This window comes from Crinia signifera, chromosome 7, assembly GCF_055691185.1.
Source record: "Crinia signifera chromosome 7, ASM5569118v1, whole genome shotgun sequence".
In the NCBI taxonomy this organism is placed as follows: domain Eukaryota; kingdom Metazoa; phylum Chordata; class Amphibia; order Anura; family Myobatrachidae; genus Crinia; species Crinia signifera.
Genome location: NC_139223.1, coordinates 168587815 through 168614923, shown reverse-complemented (window position 1 = coordinate 168614923; position 27109 = coordinate 168587815). Strand labels below are relative to the sequence as shown.

Here is a 27109-nt window from a genome sequence, read left to right as displayed (position 1 = left end):
TGCAGAACTGGAGTTCCATTTTAAGCACAGAGGACACCCCGGGCAGTCCAGTGGCGTGTGAAACAGAGCGGACCAAGAGGGTCTCTGTGAGGGGCAACCGAAAGGGCCTCCCTGAGGGGCTGCCAACTGGCATAGGAGGGGAAATGTCCACTGAGCAGGCTGAGGGGCAGCGGTGCCACTACTGAATTTGCCACAGGGCTGCAGATGGGGACCATGGATGGAGGAGGACTGGCGTCCCGCTGCACCTGTGACGATTGATAGTAAATTTGTCGAATTCATAGAACACCATGGCCTCACACGGTCATGTTCTATCGATTTCGTATGCGTTCGTATTGTCCTAAATATGGATGACCCGGCCATATTATATACGGCCGCTCAGCCGCATTCGTATGGTAGTAAATCATTTGATGCGGTGTTTATGTTTGTATTTTTTATGTATGAATATGACCATTCGTACCCATTCCAGCTTAGTAAATTTCCCCCTCAGGCACTCGGATAAATGACAACTGCAACATGTTTTGAATCAGCAAATTAATTTTATAAATGAAAATAGAAGACTAGTGCTAGGTACACACCAGGACGACTAGGGCCCGATCAGCACAATCTAGATCCAATTCCGATCAATCGGATGTAGATTGTGTGCTGATTGGGCCCTTTTCTGACCTGGTGTGGAGCGATTCCGATCCGATGCGCGGTCCCGCGGGTCGGTCGGTCGTTATTGAGATCCTACCTGCTGCAGGTAGGATCTCAATGACGACCATAGAACCGGGTGCGGGTCGCCATCGGATCGGACCCGCTCACGGTGCACATCGTGAGCGGGTCGTGCCCTCCCGCGTCATCGTGAGCGGGTCGGACGAGACACTGACGACCCGCTCACGATGTGCATCGTGAGCGGGTCGTCCTGGTGTGTACCCCGCATAGGACAGCAGTTATCCAGAACATGCAGTAGCAAATATATATATATATATATATATATATCTATAAGGCCACCCACTTCCCTCTGAAGAATCTATACTTATTTATCACTAATTCATTCTTTTTTTGGGGCGAAATCTTCAATTATTTGTTTATCTGCCTAATCCATGTAATACCTAAAGCTGTGTAAACACGGGGGCGATAGGGGCTGAAATCGCTGGAAATATGGTCGCTGGCGACCATATTGCCAGTGATTGGAGTGCGCCCCGGTGATAAATCAGGTGCGCGCTCCCGTTTTCAGCCCCGTTTTAATCGCTGGTCGCAGGAGCATGCTCCTGCGACCAGCTAATTACCTCTGCGGCACTGCCCGGCAGAGGTTCCCTTTCATCAGCTTCCATCTCTGGTCGCTGATGAAAAGGAGAAACTGAGCAATATATCTCCCCCCGTGTGTACGGGGCTTAAGGCCAAAAAACACAACTTTAAAATGATCTCTTCCCCATGTTTCTCTATCTCTAAAATTTTCTGATTTATCTTTTAACAATTGAGACCCGAGCTTTGTAAAATCCTTGTTAATGACCTCAAATACAACAAGCCCCATTTTTCAGGTCGAATTATTTACCAATCTTTTATTTTCCATTTCTCCTTCAGTGACTACTGACCTGTAACTGGCTCTGCGGATATACACCTACCCTAACACACTGCAGCCATACCGTGCACTGTGACCGCATCACACGCCAGGGAACGGTGTACAACCTGATATGTGCGGATCAGAATTTTATTCACATGTTCAACTGTTTTCACCCACTTTCGAAGACCAAATACTTGTCAGGAGGTTTTCCTGGTAGAAGATCAGCATTTTACTAAAACATTATAATGTAGTCATACTGGAAATGACGAAGCGGAGAATACAGACTGAGGCTGGGAATGTGCAATCTGTTAACAGGGCCTAAGCTTCAAAAGTGATAAAAGGGAGAGTGATAAGCAGCCAGCCAATCAGCTCCTACCTGCCATGTCGCAGACTGAGGGGGTTATTCTAGTCCATTCTTTCTGACAAAATCCTTCTTAGATGGACAAAACCATGTGCACTGCGGGTGGGGCAGATGTAACTTGTGCAGAGAGAATTAGATTTGGGTGGGGTTTTTCTTCAAAGTGAGATCTATATTGAAGTGTAAAATCATGCAGTCAGTATTTTCCCTGCACAGAAACAAAATAACTCACCCAAATCTAATTCTCTCTGCACATGTTACATCTGCCCCCCTGCAGTGCACATGGTTTTGTCCATCTAAGAAGGATTTTGTCAGAAAGAATGAACTAGAATAAACCCCTGTGTTTGAAAAAGACAGGAGCTGATTGGCTGGCTGTTTATCACTCTCCATTTTATCACTTTTGAAGCTTAGAGAATCTGGCCCTATGGCCCTTATTTTGGTTAACGCGCAAAAAGCTAATTCTCTCTCTAGTGGACAAAACCATGCTGCACTGCAGGTGGGGCAGATGTAACATGTGCAGAGAAACAGTTACATTTGGGTGAGTTATTTCGTTTCTGTGCAGAGTAAATACTGGCTGCTTTATTTTTACACTGCAATAGATATCAAGTCCGCCCCGATATGCAAATGTGTACGCTGACACATTCATTCGCATGCGGGCGTAAGGGCAAAAAAATAATTTGCTGGTTGTCAGTCTGAACTGACTTTTATCTGGGCTGGAGATGGCCGAACAGGTCATGTGTAAATATCACATGACCTAGCTAGTGCCATGTGACACTTATAGTGATCTTCAATGTGGTACGGAAGTTACCATAGAGACGGATTACTTCTCTCTTCCCGTCTCTGCAGAAATACAACATGTTTGATCTTATTTAGCAGAAAATCCGATAAACTCAGTTTTATGATTCAAGCATACATTTTTGCTTATTGGATTACCGGCCAGAGCACTGGTAGGGGATGTCTGCTGGGAACAGCGGCGGCCTGACGGCTTCCGCCTGCGCAGATCTTTGTAAGATTCGCAGATGCGAACAGGGTAAGATTCATCGTATGGGGTAAGATGCAGTGCATCAGGCTGATATACTATGCAGCTCGCAGAGATTACTGGAGTGGAGATTTCGTTCCCCACAAGGTCTGAGATGATAATACATATCTCCGTTATTGCTTCCTGCTGCGTCTCGCGGGGAGATGAATCAGTAAGAGGAGATAGGTGATGTACTAACACATCTCCCTCTGTGTGTATTATTGGAAGAAGTCACACTGGAGAGAAGACTGTAGACTGGGGATGTGCGATGTGTTACTGGACCCAGTTACGGATTCGTTAAGATTCACTGGGCCCCTGCCCGGCTGGCAGCACCAGCTAACACCTCCCTAGCCAGGGATTACACAGAGTGATAATACATCATTATGTACTTCCATCCTCAGCTGCAACAGAAGAAACTGGAAAGAAAAGAGCAGCGATTGTCAGGCGCGTCCTCAAGCAGCAAATCATAGGCTGGAAGAAGCAGAACGCTCTGGGCGCGATGCGGTATAGGCGCGTAGTCCGATGGTGCAGCGTCAGACGATGGAGGATACAGTTCAGGGCTCATCCATAACCCTCTGTGCTAATAATGCTCAGGGTGGTTCTGTAGGCAGGAGATGAATTCCTGGACCGGGCGTCCGTCGTAGCAGATCCTGTACACAGCCACGAACAGGGGGAATCTGCAGGCGGAGATGGGGCGGAAGGATGAGGTAACAATAATTAGCTCATTCCACATCTATTACATAGCACAATATAGATAGATAGATAGATAATGTATTTATTTACAGTACATGCGGTGCAGAGAAACGGGACTCTGCTTCCAAGTACATTGATACAGTCAGTGGCCATAACTGTGTATTGGACTTTCCCTGAAATATGGTAGCCATCAGTGAGAAAACCGTGCATAGTAGTTTAACCACAGCCGTTCCGCTATACAAGTAGATGTAGGATGACATAGTTCAGTGCAGATACAATATATGCATCAGTTGTTTTATTGTGGGGTTGCATTTAAGACTATACCCCTGGAAGAGGCGGGCTCAGATTACATAGCAATAGATTATGATAGCGCACGGATCCGGCGGGGGAGGGTAATCTTACTTGTCAATCATGTCCTTCTGCTTGAGGATCTTGTAGACCTCCGCTGACGCCTGCGGACCCTGTAACTTCTGTCCGTTCAGCATCTCCTTCTCCAGCTCCTCGATAGACTGGAGGAATATTGCAGATATTAATGTATCTACCACCATGCACATTCCCCGCAGACGGGAAGTGGTGTCAGGGGGAGACAGCTGTGACATCGCAGGGCACTTATTACGCCGGTCAGCTGTAGTGACCCATATATACACCCGTACACACCACAGAGACACCCCCCCCCCGGGGCTGTCGCTCCCCGTCATACTGGGCAGTATCTCCATGTACTAGACACTCACCTTCCCGGTCTTGGCAAAGGCTTCCGCCACCTTGCGGTTCCGGCCCCCGTAGCAGGTGGTGATGAGGTCGGCAACGCCGCAGCTTTCCAGGAAGGTGCTGGTGGCAACGGAGCCTTTACAGAAGAGCCGGGCGAAAGCGATCATCTCCATGAGCCCCAGCCGGATGACCGCGGCCTTGGTGTTATCGCCGAAGTCTAGACCGTCGCAGAAGCCGGCTCCCACCGCCACGATGTTCTGGTAGAGGGATAGTAATCACATGGAATAAAGACATGGGTCATACAAAGCACACGTATTAGTCACAGTGATCATACACATCTGGTATGGCGTGCTAAGAGCAAACAGGGTCAAACGGTGGACATGAGTCAACATTTTAACCCTGTTGACATATTGCATGTTGACATTTTGGGGTAGACCTATTGACTGTGTATGTAATTATCCACCCCCTTGGGACGTATGATCGGGGCTGTAACTAGGAGAGTACATGCAAGGCCGGAGTGATCAATACAATGAGCCTCTGTGCACTGCTGCGTGCATGTGCGTCACCTGACGTCACTCTGTGCTCATGCTCCGCTTCCTGCAGTCACCTGACATCACTATGTGCTCAAACGCCGCCTCCTGCAGGCACCTGACATCACTCTGTGCTCAAACTCCGCCTCCTGCAGTCACCTGACGTCACTCTGTGCTCAAACTCTGCCTCCTGCAGTCACCTGACGTCACTCTGTGCTCAAACTCTGCCTCCTGCAGTCACCTGACGTCACTATGTGCTCAAGCTCCACCTCCTGCAGGCACCTGACATCACTCTGTGCTCAAACTCCGCCTCCTGCAGTCACCTGACGTCACTATGTGCTCAAGCTCCACCTCCTGCAGTCACCTGACATCACTCTGTGCTCAAACTCCGCCTCCTGCAGTCACCTGACGTCACTCTGTGCTCAAACTCCGCCTCCTGCAGTCACCTGACATCACTATGTGCTCAAACTCCACCTCCTGCAGGCACCTGACATCACTATGTGCTCAAGCTCCGCCTCCTGCAGTCACCTGACATCACTCTGTGCTCAAACTCCGCCTCCTGCAGTCACCTGACGTCACTCTGTGCTCAAATTCTGCCTCCTGCAGTCACCTGACATCACTATGTGCTCAAGCTCCGCCTCCTGCAGTCACCTGACATCACTCTGTGCTCAAGCTCCGCCTCCTGCAGTCATCGGTGGAACCACCAGAAATTGCACTTTCATCCTGCACTTCTCTTCTCCACAGACCAAATACCAGACACACTGCATCCCATATTGGATCAGGAAGGGACAATCCTGTATTATTTAGGAGGGATGGTAACTTAAAGGCACAGCGCCCCCAGAAGGGCAGCTGCTTGGCATACCCATAGGACACACCTACTGTATTGCTTCTTGGTCCCCGGAAGGGAAACCATCTGGTTCTCCCCCATCGATGGCAAAAATATTCTACATCTGAATAACCTTTGCAGGATCAATCGATCTAGTCGGGATGTAGTTATATTGTCATCATTTATGCTACAGACATCATAATGCCGACAGGACAGTGCTGACACAGTAATTATGTTATTGAAACCATGTTAAACATGACTTTAAAATTAAATATGATGCTTTACTGTCATTTTTTAAGTTAGAATGCCGACACAACTTGCTTTAAATAACATTATTGTATCTGCATTGTCCCGTCGGAATTTTGACTTTCAAAAGCATAAATGTATCAGTCAGGGCAGCCTAGCGCTATGATGTGGCCCCTGCCTTTTCTTGTGATTCACAACCTACTAATGTTGGGAGGTATGCGTCATCACACCCTGAACCTTTACACATTGTGAGAGTCTCTTGCATGAACCTTTTGGCAGCACATCCTTGTTTTCAGTCTCTGCCAGTAGAATAAATCTGTTATTTTCTCCTGATAATCGAATTAGAGTTTTGGTAATTAGGTAGCGCCCACATACCACGCCTCTTCACCATAACACGCCCTCTGAGTACCGTCCCTAGACTCCCAGGACTAACTAAAACCACACAATATAAGATATGTACAGGTGCTATTGGAGTGGCACGGTGCAGATATATATATAAATATATATATATATATATATAAAACAAATTCTGAGAGTGAGATCTTGGTGTCATCACATTGTACAATCCCACTGTCTGCTGCATCGCACAAACTACATTGGTCACCTCCACCCGATATATCATTCCAAGGTGACGCTCTTCGTCCCCCAGTAAGTCACACATTACTCCTCCGAGTGGGACGGATTTTACCTTGAGGGCCCCACAGATCTCCACAGTGTCGCAGTCCTCCACCACCGTGATACGAAAGTTTGGTGTCTGCATCAACTCTTTAAAGATCTGCCCGTGTGTCAGGTTCTTGCAGCCTGTGGAGAGGCGACAGTAAAAACCAAACATCATAATCGCCTTTTATTCAGAACGCGGCTGGAACATGAAGCTGCCGGTGAGATTAGCAGAATGCCGGTACAGAGCTGTGTGATGGTGCAACGTGTTCCATCCTGAGTCACCTGGAGGGAACACGCTGTTCCGGGATGTGTAATAAGCCCCCAGGGACGGCGATGTAATCACGGAAAATCTGTATTACAATAACCAGGTTCCGCTCAGCCCATGTTACATTGTCTTACTTTACTTGTAAACCTGGTTGATGATTAGTCAGAGCATCCTGGGATATATATGTCAGGGTGCGGTTACAGATGACAGGAGTCACAATATCCCGGCCCTGGCAACCGCCCGACTAGTGGCCAGAAGACCGGTGTATCATCGATGTCAGGGCTGGGCAACACCGGCCCTCCAGATGTTGATGAACTACACATCCCAGCATGCCTTGCATCAGTTTCAGCAAGGCCACATAGCAAAACTAATGCAAAGCATCCTGGGATGTGTAGTTCATTAACATCTGGAGGGCCGGTGTTGCCCAGCCCTGATCAATGTGGATTCCAATGCCGGAGTACTGACTGCTGGCATCCCAATTATAAGTATGCGGGCCGGGTTAGCAATGGGCTGGGGCTTGCCCGCTGCTGCTAGAACCCGCTGGCCGGACACCGCTGCTCGGATCTCCCTACTCCCGCTGCACATAGGTATGGATCGGATCAGGCCCACAATGTGCCACTGATGGGTCCGATCCGATATATTTTATATGCAGCCCATCCAACCTCCTGACTCCAATCCAATGCGCACGGGACAGACATCGGATCGGAGGGGAACACATCCCATTTTGGGCTGATTTCTCAGCCCGATCCGTCGGACCAAATTGCATAAGTGATAAGTGTATGGGCACCCTTACAGAACGCACTACAGATCTGCAGAGCATTGCTTGTTAAAAACGTGGTGTAATATTCTGCAGAGAACCTTAAGATTAAGACATTAGGGATTTGGGGTTTTGCAAGTGGCTGATTCTCCACTAAGTGACGCCACAATGTTGATAACCTTAAAGGCGGAACGCGCCCAATCTTGTATTTCATATTACTGCGGTTTTACATTTCACCAAGTTTAATAAATAAACTCCTCTCTTGTTGGACACCTGTTCTCCCTGTATTTGTATCTTTGTCTACACTTAAGTTATACAGAATGTTGATAAATGTCATCTGTGCAAAGTAGCCGTCAGTAACGTCATCCACATGTGGGGGGGATGGGGGGTGAAGAATCCGCCACATACAATGACCTCTACACAAACGATATAGTCATTATTGTTCTTACCAATGGTGGTCTCACAGAACTTCTCCTCGGCCACCTCGCTGGCGATGTTTGCGCCCATCAGGACGCTGACTTCTATGCCCAGCTTCTCCCGTACAATGTCTGAGATCAGCTTCAGTCCATCCGGCCCTTCGTCCACTCCCTGCACAGACCAAGGCCATAATGTCAATCAAATATGATAATGCACAGGTTCTCAAACTCGGTCCCCAGGACCCCACACAGTGCATGTTTTCCAGGTCTCCTCACAGAATCACAAGTGAGGTAATTAGCTCCATCTGTGGACATTTTAAAATGTGTCAGTGAGTAATTAGTGCACCTGCTGGGTGACCTGGAAAACGTGAACTGTGTGGGGTCCTGAAGACCGAGTTTGAGAACCACTGAGATAATGTGACTGACAAGTATACTGACAAAGCACCAGGAGAGGGCGCTGTCACCCAGCTACCACACTGGTTCCCCACAGCTCACTGCTTGATTATGGAAGACAAGGTGGGAATTATTTATTCACGCATAACTGCCTTGCTGGTGCTGCGTCACTAAATGCTGCTAAACAGCATTCATTTTGGGGCAGTATGGACGGTGTAATGGTTAGTATTACTGCCTCACAGCACTGAGGTCATGGGTTCTATCCCCACCATGTGTTATATATACGGGGCAGTACGGACGGTGTAATGGTTAGCATTACTGCCTCACAGCGCTGAGGTCATGGGTTCTATTCCCACCATGTGTTATATAAATACGGGGCAGTATGGATGGTGTAATGGTTAGCATTACTGCCTCACAGCGCTGAGGTCATGGGTTCTATTCCCACCATGTGTTATATATACGGGGCAGTACGGTTGGTGTAATGGTTAGTATTACTGCCTCACAGCACTGAGGTCATGGGTTCTATTCCCACCATGTGTTATATATACGGGGCAGTACGGTTGGTGTAATGGTTAGTATTACTGCCTCACAGCACTGAGGTCATGGGTTCTATTCCCACCATGTGTTATATATACGGGGCAGTATGGATGGTGTAATGGTTAGCATTACTGCCTCACAGCGCTGAGGTCATGGGTTCTATTCCCACCATGTGTTATATATACAGGGGCAGTACGGTTGGTGTAATGGTTAGTATTACTGCCTCACAGCACTGAGGTCATGGGTTCTATTCCCACCATGTGTTATATATACGGGGCAGTATGGATGGTGTAATGGTTAGCATTACTGCCTCACAGCGCTGAGGTCATGGGTTCTATTCCCACCATGTGTTATATATACGGGGCAGTACGGGTGGTGTAATGGTTAGCATTACTGGCTCACAGCGCTGAGGTCATGGGTTCTATTCCCACCATGTGTTATATATACAGGGCAGTACGGATGGTGTAATGGTTATAGCATTACTGCCTCACAGCACTGGGGTCATGGGTTCTATCCCCACCATGTCTTATATATACGGGACAGTACGGACGGTGTAATGGTTAGCATTACTACCTCACAGCACTGGGGTCATGGGTTCTATTCCCACCATGTGTTATATATACGGGCAGTACGGATGGTGTAATGGTTACATTACTGCCTCACAGCGCTAAGGTCATGGGTTCCATTTCCACCATGTGTTATATATACGGGGCAGTACGGATGGTGTAGTGGTTATAGCATTACTGCCTCACAGCACTGGGGTCATGGGTTCTATCCCCACCATGTGTTATATATACAGGGCAGTACGGACGGTGTAATGGTTAGCATTACTGCCTCACAGCACTGAGGTCATGGGTTCTATCCCCACCATGTGTTATATATACGGGGCAGTACGGACGGTGTAGTGGTTATAGCATTACTGCCTCACAGCACTGGGGTCATGGGTTCTATCCCCACCATGTGTTATATATACGGGCAGTACGGATGGTGTAATGGTTAGCATTACTGCCTCACAGCACTGAGGTCCTGGGTTCTATCCCCACCATGTGTTATATATACAGGGCAGTACGGATGGTGTAATGGTTAGTATTACTGCCTCACAGCACTGAGGTCATGGGTTCTATCCCCACCATGTGTTATATATATACGGGGCAGTACGGACGATGTAATGGTTACATTACTGCCTCACAGCACTGAGGTCATGGGTTCTATCCCCACCATGTGTTATATATACGGGGCAGTACGGATGGTGTAGTGGTTAGCATTACTGCCTCACAGCACTGAGGTCATGGGTTCTATCCCCACCATGTGTTATATATACGGGGCAGTACGGATGGTGTAATGGTTAGCATTACTGCCTCACAGTGCTGAGGTCATGGGTTCTATCCCCACCATGTGTTATATATACGGGGCAGTACGGACGGTGTAATGGTTAGCATTACTGCTTCACAGCTCTGAGGTCATGGGTTCTCTCCCCACCATGTGTTATATATACGGGGCAGTACGGATGGTGTAATGGTTAGTATTACTGCCTCACAGCGCTGAGGTCATGGGTTCTATCCGCACCATGTGTTATATATACGGGGCAGTACGGACGGTGTAATGGTTAGCATTACTGCCTCACAGCACTGGGGTCATGGGTTCCCACCATGCCCTATCTGTGCAGAGTTTGTATATTCTCCCAGTGCTTGCGTGGGTTTCCTCTGGGTACTCCGGTTTCCTCCCACAATCGAATAATATCCTGGTAGGCTAATTGGCTCCCTAAAAAATTACCCCAGGAATGTCTGTGTGTGCGTGTACATGTGGTAGGGAATATAGATTGTAAGCTCCACTGGGGCAGGGCCTGATGTGAGTGTTCAGCTATTCTCTGTACAGCGCTGTGGAATATGTGTGCGCTATATTTAAGGGGCAGACTAGATGGGCCAAATGGTTCTTATCTGCCATCAAATTCTATGTTTCTATATAAGAAAATAAAATAAAAATAAATTTGCACTAAAGGGAGAGCTTGGGGGAAGCCCAGCACCTTCGTTAGCATCACTGATGCCGACAGATGGGGCACGCCCCAGTAGTGACATGGTAGAGGCTAGGACCATCTCCAGGCTGGGGCCACACCCCCTTTTTGCACACACACTGCACTGACCCCCCAACCCCTAGAAAGTAATAAAAAACTTTTTGAAACCGCGGCAGTGATGTGACCTGAGTGCACCGTAAGAACTTTGGACTGCTTTGAAGTGTATCTACAGCTGAGTATATATTTGGATGCCCCTTATCTGCTGATAAGAAGGTGTAGTGTCAGCATTACTGTTTTACGGCACTAAGGTCAACGGTTCAATTCTCACCACTGACCTAATGCTGCCCAAACACTTGTGCGATCGGATTTGATACGACATCGAAGTGCAATGTCCATCGAATCCATTTGCATCTTGTGGTGCAAAAAGTGCCCCCTTTCAGCACCCGATGTTGCACGCCATCTTGAGATGGCACATCGGATGCTGGAAGAGGGCGGCATTGTAGTGTAGTGGTGTATCACTAGAAGTATCGCTAGCGGGCGGTGGGGGTCAGCGGTGGTGTCAGAATTGTTTAAAACACCTGGCAGCCCTCTGATTGGCTGAGCTCTCTCAGCCAATCAGAGGGCTGTCCAGTGTTTTAAACAATTCTGCCGCCACCGCTGACCCCCGCCGCCCGCTAGCTTTACTTCCAGCGCTACGCTTCTCTGCCCGACCTCTCCCAAGCCACCAGCACTCCCTCCGGCCCCTTCTCCCCAAACCCCACTTTGCCAAAAGCGCTCCCTCCGCCCCCCACCCGCGGATTGCATTTGAGCGATTGCATGTTGTTAAAAACCAAATGCGATCACTCCTGCAATTATTATGTGATTCGATAGATATTATCGACGCAACTTTCGACGGCCTGTCTGTGCATCGCATCGAAAGGACCCTTAAAAATGCATACAATCATTCCATTTATTGGCCAGATGTGGCAAAATCGAATGATTGTATGCAATATCTCACAAGTGTATGGGCAGCTGTGGAATTTGTGGGTTGAAATTTACTAAGATGGGGGTTCTGCAGCACTGTACAGAGAATATTATTACCAGTTATTATATAGCGCACACATATTCCGCAGCGCTGTACAGAAACTATTATTACCAGTTATTATATAGCACACACATATTCCGCAGCGCTGTACAGAGACTATTATTACCAGTTATTATATAGCGCACACATATTCCGCAGCGCTGTACAGAGACTATTATTACCAGTTATTATATAGCGCACACATATTCCGCAGCGCTGTACAGAGACTATTATTACCGGTTATTATATAGCGCACACATATTCCGCAGCGCTGTACAGAGAATATTATTACCAGTTATTATATAGCGCACACATATTCCGCAGCGCTGTACAGAGACTATTATTACCAGTTATTTATATAGCGCACACATATTCCGCAGCGCTGTACAGAGAATATTATTACCAGTTATGGTACTTATGTAATATCTGGGCTCCCGTTTTTCTTATGAGAACGCGTCCCCTCGCGGGGCTCGCTGCGCTCACCACGCTTCGGGCACGGTGGCTCGCTGCGCTTGCCACACTATATAAAATCAACTCCATGCGTAGTTGGATAGTAGGGGTATGAAAAAATGGGGTGCATTTAACATGGGAGCCCAGATAATACATAAGTACCCCAGTTATTATATAGCGCACACGTATTCTGCAGCGCTGTACAGAGACTATTATTACCAGTTACTGTATTTATATAGCGCACACATATTCCGCAGTACTGTACAGAGAATATTATTACCAGTTATTTATATAGCGCACACATATTCCGCAGCGCTGTACAGAGATTATTACCAGTTATTATATAGCGCACACATATTCCACAGCACTGTACAGAGACTATTATTACAAGTTATTTATATAGCGCACACATTTTCCGCAGCGCTGTACAGAGAATATTATTACCAGTTATTATATAGCGCACACATATTCCGCAGCGCTGTACAGAGACTATTATTACCAGTTATTACATAGCGCACACATATTCCGCAGCGCTGTACAGAGAATATTATTACCAGTTATTATACAGCGCACATATATTCCACAGCGCTGTACAGAGAATATTATTACCAGTTATTATATAGTGCACACATATTCCGCAGCGCTGTACAGAGAATATTATTACCAGTTATTATATAGTGCACACATATTCCGCAGTGCTGTACAGAGAATATTATCACCAGTTATTATATAGCGCACACATTTTCCACAGCGCTGTACAGAGACTATTATTACCAGTTATTATATAGCGCACACATATTCCGCAGTGCTGTACAGAGAATATATTACCAGTTATTATATAGCGCACACATATTCCACAGCGCTGTACAGAGACTATTATTACCAGTTATTATATAGCGCACACATATTCCGCAGCGCTGTACAGAGAATATTATTACCGGTTATTATATAGCGCACACATATTCCACAGCGCTGTACAGAGAATATTATCACCAGTTATTATATAGCGCACACATATTCTGCAGCGCTGTACAGAGAATATTATTACCAGTTATTATATAGCGCACACATATTCCACAGCGCTGTACAGAGAATATTATTACCAGTTATTATATAGTGCACACATATTCCGCAGCGCTGTACAGAGACTATTATTACCAGTTATTTATATAGGGCACACATATTCCGCAGCGCTGTACAGAGAATATTATTACCAGTTATTATATAGCGCACACATATTCCGCAGCGCTGTACAGAGAATATTATTACTAGTTATTATATAGTGCACACATATTCCGCAGCGCTGTACAGAGACTATTATTACCAGTTATTTATATAGGGCACACATATTCCGCAGCGCTGTAAGAGAATATTATTACCGGTTATTATATAGCGCACACATATTCCGCAGCGCTGTACAGAGAATATTTGATCAATCACATCAGTCCCTGCCCCAATGGAGCTTACAATCTATATTCCCTACCACATGTACACGCGCACACAGACATTCTAGGGTTAATATTGTTTGATAGCCAATTAACCCAGAGGAAACCCACGCAAGCACGGAGAGAATATACAAACTCCACACAGTTAGGGCCATGGTGGGAATTGAACCCATGACCTCAGTGCTGTAATGCTAACCGTTACACCTTAGTACATATTAGCAATGTGCAGTAACACAATCATCCAATCAGCAAGTAGCTTTTAGATTTCTGGTACCTGTTAGGCAAAGACAGTGAACGCCCAATTCGCTGCTGCGGTTTCAGTAAAGATTTATCGCGATATGCACTAAAGGGAAAGTTACACCTTTATACAATGTTAGTAAATAACTTTGTCCGACACTCCGCATTGTACCATGTCATTATCCCGCCATCCTCGTCCTCACCTTGATCAGAGAGATCCCGAACGCTCCGCATTTCAGGTGACCAACCAACTGCTCGCAGATCCTGGTGATGAACTGATGGGGCACCACAAAAATCAGGATATCTGTGCCGGCTACGGCATCCACCAGCTCCGGCACCGCCACCTGGGACCGCGATACAGGAAAATGTTTGTAAATATTAGTCGTTAGGATAAGAGAGAAGACCAGGACTTCTTACTCTAGCACCCGGCATTATCCTTCGCCCCTGGCTATATCATATCCACCAACCAACTGAAAACCAACTCCAGGCGCACGTACCACATTGCGGGGTAAGCGGTGACCCGGTAGGTACTTGACGTTCTCGTGATCCTGATTGATGATTTCCGTTAACTTGCGTCCCTGAACCATCTCCTCGTACACCCACATGTTCACCACCGGATGGAAGCGGTTGGACCTCTTGGTGTTATTACCAATGATTTTCGAGATCGCGGATCCCCTGTAACACAGATGTACAGTAGACATTATCTATTTTTAATTAATGATTAATTCTCTCACCTCTCACTGCTAGCATAATGCCCCCCCCCCCCACACACACACACACAAACACGTACACCCGTGATTCCAGAATTCCCGCTTCACTGCTGCAGCTTCCTGTCACGGCTGTTTATGTGGGCGAGTGTTGTATGTGGGCAGCACAAGGCTGGCAGCACCATCTGTGATGCCAGTCACAGCCATTATACATCCTAGAAATCCAGCTTCTGCAATTCACCATTTATAAAATGATCTCAGCATTATCCAATCAGTAGCCAGACATGCAGATAAGAGTCACCATTAATCGCCAGCGTATTCTCACATGCCAGCCTCTACATTACCACAACCGTTACCTTCACCTGATAGTGAACAGAACGTTTAATAGAGGGGATCGATTTCATATGATAACGCTATTATTTTATATCTGTTCATCAATTTCATCTTTAAAATTGCATTGCAGGAGGAATATCACCTGGAAAATGGCGCACCGGCCATTTTCCCGGAGACCTGTCAAACACACTAGAATCTGAGACAGTGCTTGGGTCTGCTTATGACCCTAGTGCCCAGAGTCTATTGCTCTACAGAAGGGACCCGGACATAGGGCCTTATTCTCATCCGTTCGCACACACCAGAATATTTGCAGGGGCTCGGATCATGGGCGTATGCGCAGGGTCATTTCAGCACATGTGCAAACGCCGGGTGCGTGCGGCCATGGCTAACAGGGGGTTCGCCGGGCGCACGCACCCAAGTCTGTGGGCGGGGGTTATGGAGGGCTGCCGGTATGTGGCCCCACTTCACTGCTATCCAGAGGTATAAATAATGGCCGCAGCCAGCACCTTAATACATCCACCCCTGAACCTGCTTAAGTAGAAAGAACACTCTGAGGAAACTCAAACAAGCACAGAGAGAACATATAAACTCCTCACAGACGAAGACTGGATCCGGGACACAAACAGTAGACTGCACGGAATAAGGAACCATCCTATCTCTCACAGCACATAAGACCAAAGATTTCACATCTTGGTACATAGGTCTATAAGACCTTGTCCCACTCCTCAGTAGCCGACTGGCCGGGGATTGTAGCCCAGAAACGCCTCTGACTTATTGCCGCAGTCTGCAGAACGTTCTTTTATCATCAATGTTTACATTGTTTTATAGTATTTGCCGACCTAAACCTCCTCCGTGACCTCTATCATGTACTCGCCTACCTTTGTACCCCTTCCGGTTACTCAATACTGGACGCAGATATGGAGGTATAGTATAATGGTACAGAGAGGAACACACGCGGGATCAGATGCGGTATAACAGTACAGAGAGGGCCAGCAGCGTTATAACAGTACAGCTGCGGTATAACAGTACAGAAAGGGACAGATGTGGTTTAACAGTACAGAGAGGACCAGCAGGGGTATAACAGTACAGCCGCGGTATAACAGTACAGAAAGGGACAGATGTGGTTTAACAGTACAGAGAGGGCCAGCAGGGGTATAACAGTACAGCCGCAGTATAACAGTACAGAGAGGGCCAGACGCGGTATAACAGTATAGAGAGGGCCAGCAGTGTTATAACAGTACAGCGGCGGTATAACAGTACAGAAAGGGACAGATGTGGTTTAACAGTACAGAGAGGACCAGCAGGGGTATAACAGTACAGCCGCAGTATAACAGTACAGAGAGGGCCAGACGCGGTATAACAGTATAGAGAGGGCCAGCAGTGTTATAACAGTACAGCGGCGGTATAACAGTACAGAAAGGGACAGATGTGGTTTAACAGTACAGAGAGGACCAGCAGGGGTATAACAGTATAGCCGCAGTATAACAGTACAGAAAGGGACAGATGTGGTTTAACAGTACAGAGAGGACCAGACGTGGTATAACAGTACAGCCGTGGTATAACAGTACAGAGAGGGTCAGACGCGGTATAACAGTACATAGAGGGACAGATGTGGTTTAACAGTACAGAGAGGGCCAGCAGCGTTATAACAGTACAGCCGCGGTATAACAGTACAGAAAGGGACAGATGTGGTTTAACAGTACAGAGAGGCCTAGCAGGGGTATAAAAGTACAGCCGCGGTATAACAGTACAGAGAGGGCCAGCAGGGGTATAACAGTACAGCCGCGGTATAACAGTACAGAGAGGACCAGCAGGGGTATAACAGTACAGCCGCGGTATAACAGTACAGAGAGGGACAGCTGCGGTATAACAGTACAGAGAGGGTCAGACGCGGTATAACAGTACAGAGAGGGTCAGACGCGGTATAACAGTACAGAGAGGGTCAGACGCGGTATAACAGTACAGAGAGGGTCAGACGCGGTATAACAGTACAGAGAGGACAAGCAGGGGTATAACAGTACAGCCGCGGTATAACAGTACAGAGAGGACCAGCAGGGGTATAACAGTACAGCCGCGGTATAACACTACAGAGAGGGTCAGCCGCGGTATAACAGTACAGAGAGGGACAGATGTGGTTTAACAGTACAGAGAGGACCAGCAGGGGTATAACAGTACAGCCGCGGTATAACAGTACAGAGAGGGTCAGCCGCGGTATAACAGTACAGAGAGGGTCAGACACGGTATAACAGTACAGAGAGGGTCAGACGCGGTATAACAGTACAGAGAGGGCCAGCAGGGGTATAACAGTACAGAGAGGGTCAGACGCGGTATAACAGTACAGAGATGGCCAGACGCGGTATAACAGTACAGAGAGGGCCAGCAGGGGTATAACAGTACAGAGAGGGACAGATGTGGTTTAACAGTACAGAGAGGACAAGCAGGGGTATAACAGTACAGCCGCGGTATAACAGTACAGAGAGGGACAGATGTGGTATAACTGTACAGAGAGGGCCAGACAGGGGCGTAACTAGAACTTTGTGGGCCCCATAGCAAAATTTATAATGGGGCCCCCCTGGCAATGCCCATTACACATTATGCGACACACCGCAATTCCCCTTACACAATATGCCACACAGTGCAATGCCCCTTACACAATATGCCACACACCATAATATGCGACACACCGCAATGCCCCTTTCACAATATGCCACACACCATAATGCCCCATACATAATATGCGAAAACACCGCAATGCCCCTTTCACAATATACCACACACCATAATGCCCCTTACATAATATGCGACACACCGCAATGCTTCTTACACAATATGCCACTCACCATAATGCCCCTTACATAATATGCGACACACCGCAATGCCCCTTACACAATTTGCCACACACCGCAATGTGCCCTACACATTATACAACACACCGTAATGTCCCTTTCACATTATACAAAACACCATAATGCCCCTTACATAATATGCGATACACCGCAATGCCCCTTACACAATTTGCCACACCGCAATTTGCCCTACACATTATACAACACACCGTAATGTCCCTTTCACATTATACAACACACCGTAATGCCCCTTTCGCATTATGCGACACGCAATGCCCCTTACACATTCTACAACACAGCGTAATGTCCCTTATACAATATGCTGTCAGAACATTGGGGCTGGAAATTAAAAACAAATGGGGGGGGGGGGGCTCTATTGGCCCGGTGCAACATCATCCTAGTAGTGACGCTTCTCGCAGACCCTGCTGGTGCTGGCTGTGGGGTCTGCAGGACAATGTAGCCATGTAAATATTTGCTGCGATGCGGCATGCTGCGCCGGCGTGACTATTAGTAACTGGTGATCGCTCCATTCATTTCTAATGGAATGATCACCCATCACCGCCTGTAAATAGTCACAGCACAGCATGCAGGATGGCAGCAAATATTACATTTGTATGACAGATAAACATTTAGAAAAAAAATTAAATAAAACATTTGAAACTTATTGTGTACAGACTTACTACTGAGTAGTACTTCTAACTATCAGCAGCCAGCCGGGTCCGCCTTCTCCCTTCCTTTCTGTCCCAGGCAGGCAGGCCAGGCACTTCGCTGGCGGCCTGTGTGAATGGACGGTCTTTCATGCAGGACGCGGGGCAGGCACCTGCAGGCTCCGTGGTGTCACTCCTGCTTCTTTCCCCGCCCAGCATCTCCCGCACGGCACCATCTCCCACCCTCCGGCCGGCTCCTTCCGCACGGCGCCACCTCGCACCCCACACCCGACTCCTGTAGAGCGCCAGCTTGCACCCCTTCCCGGCTACCTCTGACCCCCACCCCGCTATGCATCTCCCGCATGGCGCTACCTTCCACACTCCCCGCCCGACTCATTCATCACAGCCCTGCATGGCGCCACCCCCACCCGCCCGGCTACTACTGCACAATGCAACCTGTCCTGCAGTGGCGGAGGTGTGTTGATGCAGGAGGCCAGTGGCCGCGGCGGCTCTCAAATAAAATAATACAACTACAGAGGGTTCAGGGGATTGCTTGCTGTCCATGGGGCCCCCCTAGCCGCCGGGCCCCATAGCAGTTGCACCCCCTGCACCCTCGGTAGTTCCGCCACTGGGGCCAGACGTGGTATAACAGTACAGAGAGGGCCAGACGTGGCATAACAGTACAGAGAGGGCCATACGGGGTATAACAGTACAGAGAGGGCCAGACGTAGTATAACAGTAGAGAGGACCAGACGCGGTATAACAGTACAGCAGCGGTATAACAGTACAGAGAGGGCCAGACGCGGTATAACAGTACAGAGAGGGCCAGACGCGGTATAACAGTACAGCCACGGTATAACAGTACAGACGCGGTATAACAGTACAGAGAGGGCCAGACGTGGTATTACAGTACAGAGAGGGACAGCCGCGGTATAACAGTACAGAGAGGGCCAGACGCAGTATAACAGTACAGAGAGGGCCAGACGCGGTATAACAGTACAGAGAGGGCCAGGCACGGTATAACAGTACAGAGAGGGCCAGACGCGGTATAACAGTACCGTGAGGGACAGACACGGTATAACAGTACAGAGAGGACCAGAGCGGTATAACAGTACAGAGAGGACCAGACGCAGTATAACAGTACAGAGAGGGCCAGACGCGGTATAACAGTACAGAGAGGACCAGACGCGGTATAACAGTACAGAGAGGGCCAGACGCGGTATAACAGTACAGAGAGGGCCAGACGCGGTATAGCAGTACAGAGAGGGCCAGACGCGGTATAACAGTACAGAGATGGCCAGACGTGGTATAACAGTACAGAGAGGACCAGATGCGGTATAACAGTACAGAGAGGACCAGACGTGGTATAACAGTACAGAGAGGACTGGATGCGATATAACAATACAGAGAGGGCCAGACGCGGTATAACAGTACAGACGCGGTATAACAGTACAGAGAGGACCAAACGCGGTATAACAGTACAGAGAGGGCCAGACGCGGTATAACAGTACAGAGAGGGACAGACGTGGTATAACAGTACAGAGAGGGCCAGACGTGGTATAACAGTACAGCCGCGATATAACAGTACAGCCGTGGTATAACAGTACAGAGAGGGACAGACGCTGTATAACAGTACAGAGAGGACCAGCCACGGTGTAACGGTACAAAGAGGACCAGCCGTGGTATAACAGTACAGAGAGGACCAGACGCGGTATAACAGTACAGCCGCGGTGTAACGGTACAGAGAGGTCCAGACGCGGTATAACAGTACAGAGAGGGCCAGACGCGGTATAACAGTACAGAGAGGGCCAGACGCGGTATAACGGTACAGAGAGGGCCAGACGCGGTATAACAGTACAGAGATGGCCAGACGTGGTATAACAGTACAGAGAGGGCCAGACGTGGTATAACAGTACAGAGAGGGCCAGACGTGGTATAACAGTACAGAGAGGACCAGACGTGGTATAACAGTACAGAGAGGACCAGACGCGGTATAACAGTACAGAGAGGGCCAGACGCGGTATAACAGTACAGAGAGGGCCAGACGCGGTATAACAGTACAGAGAGGGCCAGACGCGGTATAGCAGTACAAAGAGGTCCAGACGTGGTATAACAGTACAGAGAGGGCCAGACGCGGTATAACAGTACAGAGAGGACCAGACGCGGTATAACAGTACAGAGAGGACCAGACGCGGTATAACAGTACAGAGAGGGCCAGACACGGTATAACAGTACAGAGAGGGCCAGACGCGGTATAACAGTACAGAGAGGGCCAGACGCGGAATAACAGTACAGAGAGGACCAGACGTGGTATAACAGTACAGAGAGGTACAGACGTGGTATATAACAGTACAGAGAGGACCAGACGTGGTATAACAGTACAAAGAGGTACAGACGTGGTATATAACAGTACAGAGAGGACCAGACGCGGTATAACAGTACAGAGAGGGCCAGACGCGGTATAACAGTACAGAGAGGGCCAGACGCGGTATAACAGTACAGAGAGGGCAAGACGCGGTATAACAGTACAGAGAGGACCAGACGTGGTATAACAGTACAGAGAGGTACAGACGTGGTATATAACAGTACAGAGAGGACCAGACGCGGTATAACAGTACAGAGAGGGCCAGACGTGGTATAACAGTACAGAGAGGTCCAGACGTGGTATAACAGTACAGAGAGGACCAGACGCGGTATAACAGTACAGAGAGGTCCAGACGTGGTATAACAGTACAGAGAGGACCAGACGCGGTATAACAGTACAGAGAGGGCCAGACGCGGTATAACAGTACAGAGAGGGCCAGACGCGGTATAGCAGTACAGAGAGGGCCAGACGCGGTATAACAGTACAGAGATGGCCAGACGTGGTATAACAGTACAGAGAGGACCAGATGCGGTATAACAGTACAGAGAGGACCAGACGTGGTATAACAGTACAGAGAGGACTGGATGCGATATAACAATACAGAGAGGGCCAGACGCGGTATAACAGTACAGACGCGGTATAACAGTACAGAGAGGACCAAACGCGGTATAACAGTACAGAGAGGGCCAGACGCGGTATAACAGTACAGAGAGGGACAGACGTGGTATAACAGTACAGAGAGGGCCAGACGTGGTATAACAGTACAGCCGCGATATAACAGTACAGCCGTGGTATAACAGTACAGAGAGGGACAGACGCTGTATAACAGTACAGAGAGGACCAGCCACGGTGTAACGGTACAAAGAGGACCAGCCGTGGTATAACAGTACAGAGAGGACCAGACGCGGTATAACAGTACAGCCGCGGTGTAACGGTACAGAGAGGTCCAGACGCGGTATAACAGTACAGAGAGGGCCAGACGCGGTATAACAGTACAGAGAGGGCCAGACGCGGTATAACGGTACAGAGAGGGCCAGACGCGGTATAACAGTACAGAGATGGCCAGACGTGGTATAACAGTACAGAGAGGGCCAGACGTGGTATAACAGTACAGAGAGGACCAGACGCGGTATAACAGTACAGAGAGGTCCAGACGCGGTATAACAGTACAGAGAGGACCAGACGCGGTATAACAGTACAGAGAGGGCCAGACGCGGTATAACAGTACAGAGAGGGCCAGACGCGGTATAGCAGTACAAAGAGGTCCAGACGTGGTATAACAGTACAGAGAGGGCCAGACGCGGTATAACAGTACAGAGAGGACCAGACGCGGTATAACAGTACAGAGAGGACCAGACGCGGTATAACAGTACAGAGAGGGCCAGACACGGTATAACAGTACAGAGAGGGCCAGACGCGGTATAACAGTACAGAGAGGGCCAGACGCGGAATAACAGTACAGAGAGGACCAGACGTGGTATAACAGTACAGAGAGGTACAGACGTGGTATATAACAGTACAGAGAGGACCAGACGTGGTATAACAGTACAAAGAGGTACAGACGTGGTATATAACAGTACAGAGAGGACCAGACGCGGTATAACAGTACAGAGAGGGCCAGACGCGGTATAACAGTACAGAGAGGGCCAGACGCGGTATAACAGTACAGAGAGGGCAAGACGCGGTATAACAGTACAGAGAGGACCAGACGTGGTATAACAGTACAGAGAGGTACAGACGTGGTATATAACAGTACAGAGAGGACCAGACGCGGTATAACAGTACAGAGAGGGCCAGACGTGGTATAACAGTACAGAGAGGTCCAGACGTGGTATAACAGTACAGAGAGGACCAGACGCGGTATAACAGTACAGAGAGGTCCAGACGTGGTATAACAGTACAGAGAGGACCAGACGCGGTATAACAGTACAGAGAGGGCCAGACGCGGTATAACAGTACAGCCGCGGTATAACAGTACAGAGAGGGCCAGACGTGGTATAACAGTACAGAGAGGTCCAGACGTGGTATAACAGTACAGAGAGGACCAGACGTGGTATAACAGTACAGAGAGGTCCAGACGTGGTATAACAGTACAGAGAGGACCAGACGTGGTATAACAGTACAGAGAGGACCAGACGTGGTATAACAGTACAGAGACGTCCAGCCACAGTATAACAGTACAGCCGCGGTATAACAGTACAGAGAGGGCCAGACGTGGTATAACAGTACAGAGAGGACCAGACGTGGTATAACAGTACAGAGACATCCAGCCACAGTATAACAGTACAGCCGCAGTATAACAGTACAGAGAGGGCCAGACGTGGTATAACAGTACAGAGAGGGCCAGACGTGGTATAACAGTACAGAGAGGACCAGACGTGGTATAACAGTACAGAGACGTCCAGCCACAGTATAACAGTAAAGAGAGGACCAGCCACGGTATTAGTATGCAGTGTACATTGGGAGATAGATAGATAGATAGATAGATAGATAGATAGATAGATAGATAGATAGATAGATATTAGTATGCCGGGTACATTGGGAGATAGATAGATATTAGTATGGCAGGTATATTGGGAGATAGATATTAGTATGCAGTGTACATTGGGAGATAGATAGATAGATAGATAGATAGATAGATAGATAGATAGATAGATAGATATTAGTATGCAGGGTACATTGGGAGATAGATAGATATTAGTATGCAGTGTACATTGGGAGATAGATATAGATAGATAGATAGATAGATAGATAGATAGACAGACAGACAGACAGACAGACAGACAGACAGACAGACAGATAGATAGATAGATAGATATTAGTATGGAGGGTACATTGGGAGATAGATAGATAGATAGATAGATAGATAGATAGATAGATAGATAGATAGATAGATATTAGTATGGAGGGTACATTGGGATATAGATATATAGATATTAGTATGGAGGGTACATTGGGAGATAGATAGATAGATAGATATTAGTATGGAGGGTACATTGGGAGATATATAGATAGATAGATATTAGTATGGAGGGTACATTGGGAGATATATAGATAGATATATATTAGTATGGAGGGTACACTGGGACACTCACCAGTTGCCGGAGCCGATGATGCTCACCCTGAGCGGGGACATTTCCGCTGACTGATGCTGCTGATAGGAGCTGCTGACTGTGATGTTGTGCCCGCTGATGCGCGCAGTGCCCGTGTGTGCCCGCTGCTGATGCTGGGAGGGGCTGTGCCCAGGTCTATGGGTGTGCTGACAGTACCCGGGTGATGCTGTTCCCCGTATGCCCGCTGCTCTGCGCTGTGCCCTTGTGTGTGCCCGCTGCTCTGCGCTGTGCCTGTGTTGTGTGCGCCCGCTGTGCCCGTGTTGTGTGTGCCCGCTGCTGCTGCTGGCACTGCCCGGCTATGTGTCAGGTGCTAATTCTACTCGCTGATCTGCGATTGGCTGAATAGTTTGGAAGGCGGGACTCGGCGGGAAGTGTCCAATCAGAGTGCGGGGTGTGTCCTGTGCTTTTTCAACCTGCAAACTCAAATATTAATTTCCATCACAGATCACACACTTCACTTCACTACACACACCCCAGGGATGGGCCCCAACATGTGTCACCAAGATGAAGCGTCACCGGGGCCCCAACATGATGTCTCACCACCCAGGTCCCCCAACATGATGTCTCACCACCCAGGTCCCCCAACATGGTGTCTCACCACCCAGGTCCCCCAACATGGTGTCTCACCACCCAGGTCCCCCAACATGGTGTCTCACCACCCTGGGGCCCCAACATGATGTCTCACCACCCTGGGGCCCCAACATGATGTCTCACCACCCAGGTGCCCCAACATGATGTCTCACCACCCAGGTCCCCCAACATGATGTCTCATCACCCTGGGGCCCCAACATGATGTCTCACCACCTGTGGCCCCAACATGATGTCTCACCACCCAGGGGCCCTAACATGATGTCTCACCACCCAGATCCCCCAACATGATGTCTCACCACCCAGCATTTGCTTTGAGCGGGCTTGCTAGTACATTATAACAGTCCCGGGGTGCAGCCGCTCTCCTGTATACAGTATAACAGTTCCGGGGTGCGGCCGCTCTCCTGTATTCAGTATACCAGTCCCGGGGTGCGGCCGCGCTCCTGTATACAGTATAACATTTCCGGGGTGCGGCTGCTCTCCTGTATACAGTATAACATTTCCGGGGTGCGGCCGCTCTCCTTTATACAGTATAACAGTCCCGGGGTGCGGCTGCACTCCTGTATACAGTATAACAGTCCCGGGTGTGGCTGTACTCCTGTATACAGTATACCAGTCCCTGGGTGTGCGGCCGCTCTCCTGTATACAGTATAACAGTCCCGGGGTGCGGCCGCTCTCCTGTATACAGTATAACAGTCCCGGGGTGCGGCCTCTCTCCTGTATACAGTATAACAGTCCCGGCGTGCGGCCGCTCTCCTGTATACAGTATACCAGTCCCGGGGTGCGGCCTCTCTCCTGTATACAGTATAAAAGTCCTGGGTGTGGCCTCTCTCCTGTATACAGTATAACAGTCCCGGGGTGCGGCCGCTCTCCTGTATACAGTATAACAGTCCCGGCGTGCGGCCGCTCTCCTGTATACAGTATAACAGTCCCGGCGTGCGGCCGCTCTCCTGTATAACAGTCCCGGGGTCCGGCTGCTCTCCTGTATACAATATACCAGTCCCGGGGTGCGGCTGCCTGGCAGAGAACACCTACACACAGCTGTCAGAGGGTCACATGAGATCACCATGATTCCAGTTACGACATGTAATATTGCAGAGACAGAATGTTTGTATCTGTGGCTTGCACAATGCCTGTAACCACAGAGAGTCGCCAGGCCAGTGACGCTGGCAGCTCAGTCACTGCAATGCAATATTACAGGCTGTCTCACAAGTATGGGCCTGATTGTAAGAGGTCAACTACTGAAGCTTGGGTGATGCCCATAGCAACCAATCAGATTCTGACTATCATTTCTCCATTGCATTCTAGAAAATGACAAACAGAATCTGATTGGTTGCTCTGGGCAACATCACTTCATTTTTAGAAGCTTTAGTAAATTTACACCGAAGTTGGACACAGTTGCAACTGTCCTTGAGTCTTTTTGCCCCAGTCACATCTGTGCTTTATGCTAATGATTCTGCAAATTACTGAGACTCCTACTGGGGTCCATCCATGTGTCCACATGTGTGAGTACTGAAACTCCTACTGGGGTCCATCCATGTGTCCACATGTGTGAGTACTGAGACTCCTACTGGGGTCCATCCATGTGTCCACATGTGTGAGTACTGAGACTCCTACTGGGGTCCATCCATGTGTCCACATGTGTGAGTACTGAGACTCCAACTGGGGTACATCCGTGTGTCCACATGTGTGAGTACTGAGACCCCAACTAGGGTCCATCCGTGGGCCCAAGTGTGAGTACTGAGACTCCTACTGGGGTCCATCCGTGTGTCCACATGTGAGTACTGAAACTCCTACTGGGGTCCATCCGTGTGTCCACATGTGAGTACTGAGACTTTTACTGGGGTCCATCCGTGTGTCCACATGTGAGTACTGAGACTCCTACTGGGCTCAAACCGTGTGTCCACATGTGTAAGTACTGAGACTCCTACTGGAGTCCATCCGTGTATCCACATGTGTGAGTACTGAGAGTCCTACTGCGGTCCATCTGTGTATCTACATGTGTGAGTACTGAGAGTCCTACTGGGGTCCATCCATGTGTACACATGTGTGAGTACTGAGACTTCTATTGGGGTCCATCTGTGTATCCACATGAGACTCCTACTGGGGTCCATCCGTGTTTCCACATGTGTGTGTACTGAGACTCCTACTGGGGTCCATCCGTGTGTCCACATGTGTGAGTACTGAGACTCCTACTGAGGTCCATCTGTGTATCTACATGTGTGAGTACTGAGACTCCTACTGGGGTCCATCCGTGTGTCCACATGTGTGAGTACTGAGACTCCTACTGGGGTCCATCCGTGTGTCCACATGTGAGTACTGAGACTCCTACTGGGGTCCATCCGTGTGTCCAC

The 27109-nt window shown here is 48.6% G+C and overlaps 1 protein-coding gene across 1 annotated transcript; it reads right to left on the bottom strand.

Annotated features, from left to right (window-relative positions):
- Positions 1–1416: 1416 nt before the first annotated feature.
- Positions 1417–24493, bottom strand: LOC146020802 (glycerol-3-phosphate dehydrogenase 1-like protein). The gene is made up of 8 exons (XM_083154285.1): positions 24150–24493; positions 14654–14831; positions 14360–14500; positions 8054–8192; positions 6611–6723; positions 4344–4577; positions 4015–4121; positions 1417–3596 (listed from the first exon to the last, which is right to left on the bottom strand). The coding sequence occupies exons 1-8, from the start codon at positions 24188–24190 to the stop codon at positions 3500–3502; spliced, it is 1050 nt and encodes a 349-aa protein (XP_083010411.1). The 5' UTR covers positions 24191–24493; the 3' UTR covers positions 1417–3499.
- Positions 24494–27109: the final 2616 nt, after the last annotated feature.

Excerpts from the sequence above, each read along its gene's own strand:
- LOC146020802 (XM_083154285.1), bottom strand. The coding sequence starts at position 24,190 with ATGTCCCCGCTCAGGGTGAGCATCATCGGCTCCGGCAACTG. Across the intron at positions 6,724-8,053 it reads GTTCTGTGAGACCACCATTG|GCTGCAAGAACCTGACACAC; the intron begins GTAAGAACAATA and ends GCCTCTCCACAG. Across the intron at positions 3,597-4,014 it reads CAGAAGGACATGATTGACAA|ATTCCCCCTGTTCGTGGCTG; the intron begins GTAAGATTACCC and ends CTCCGCCTGCAG.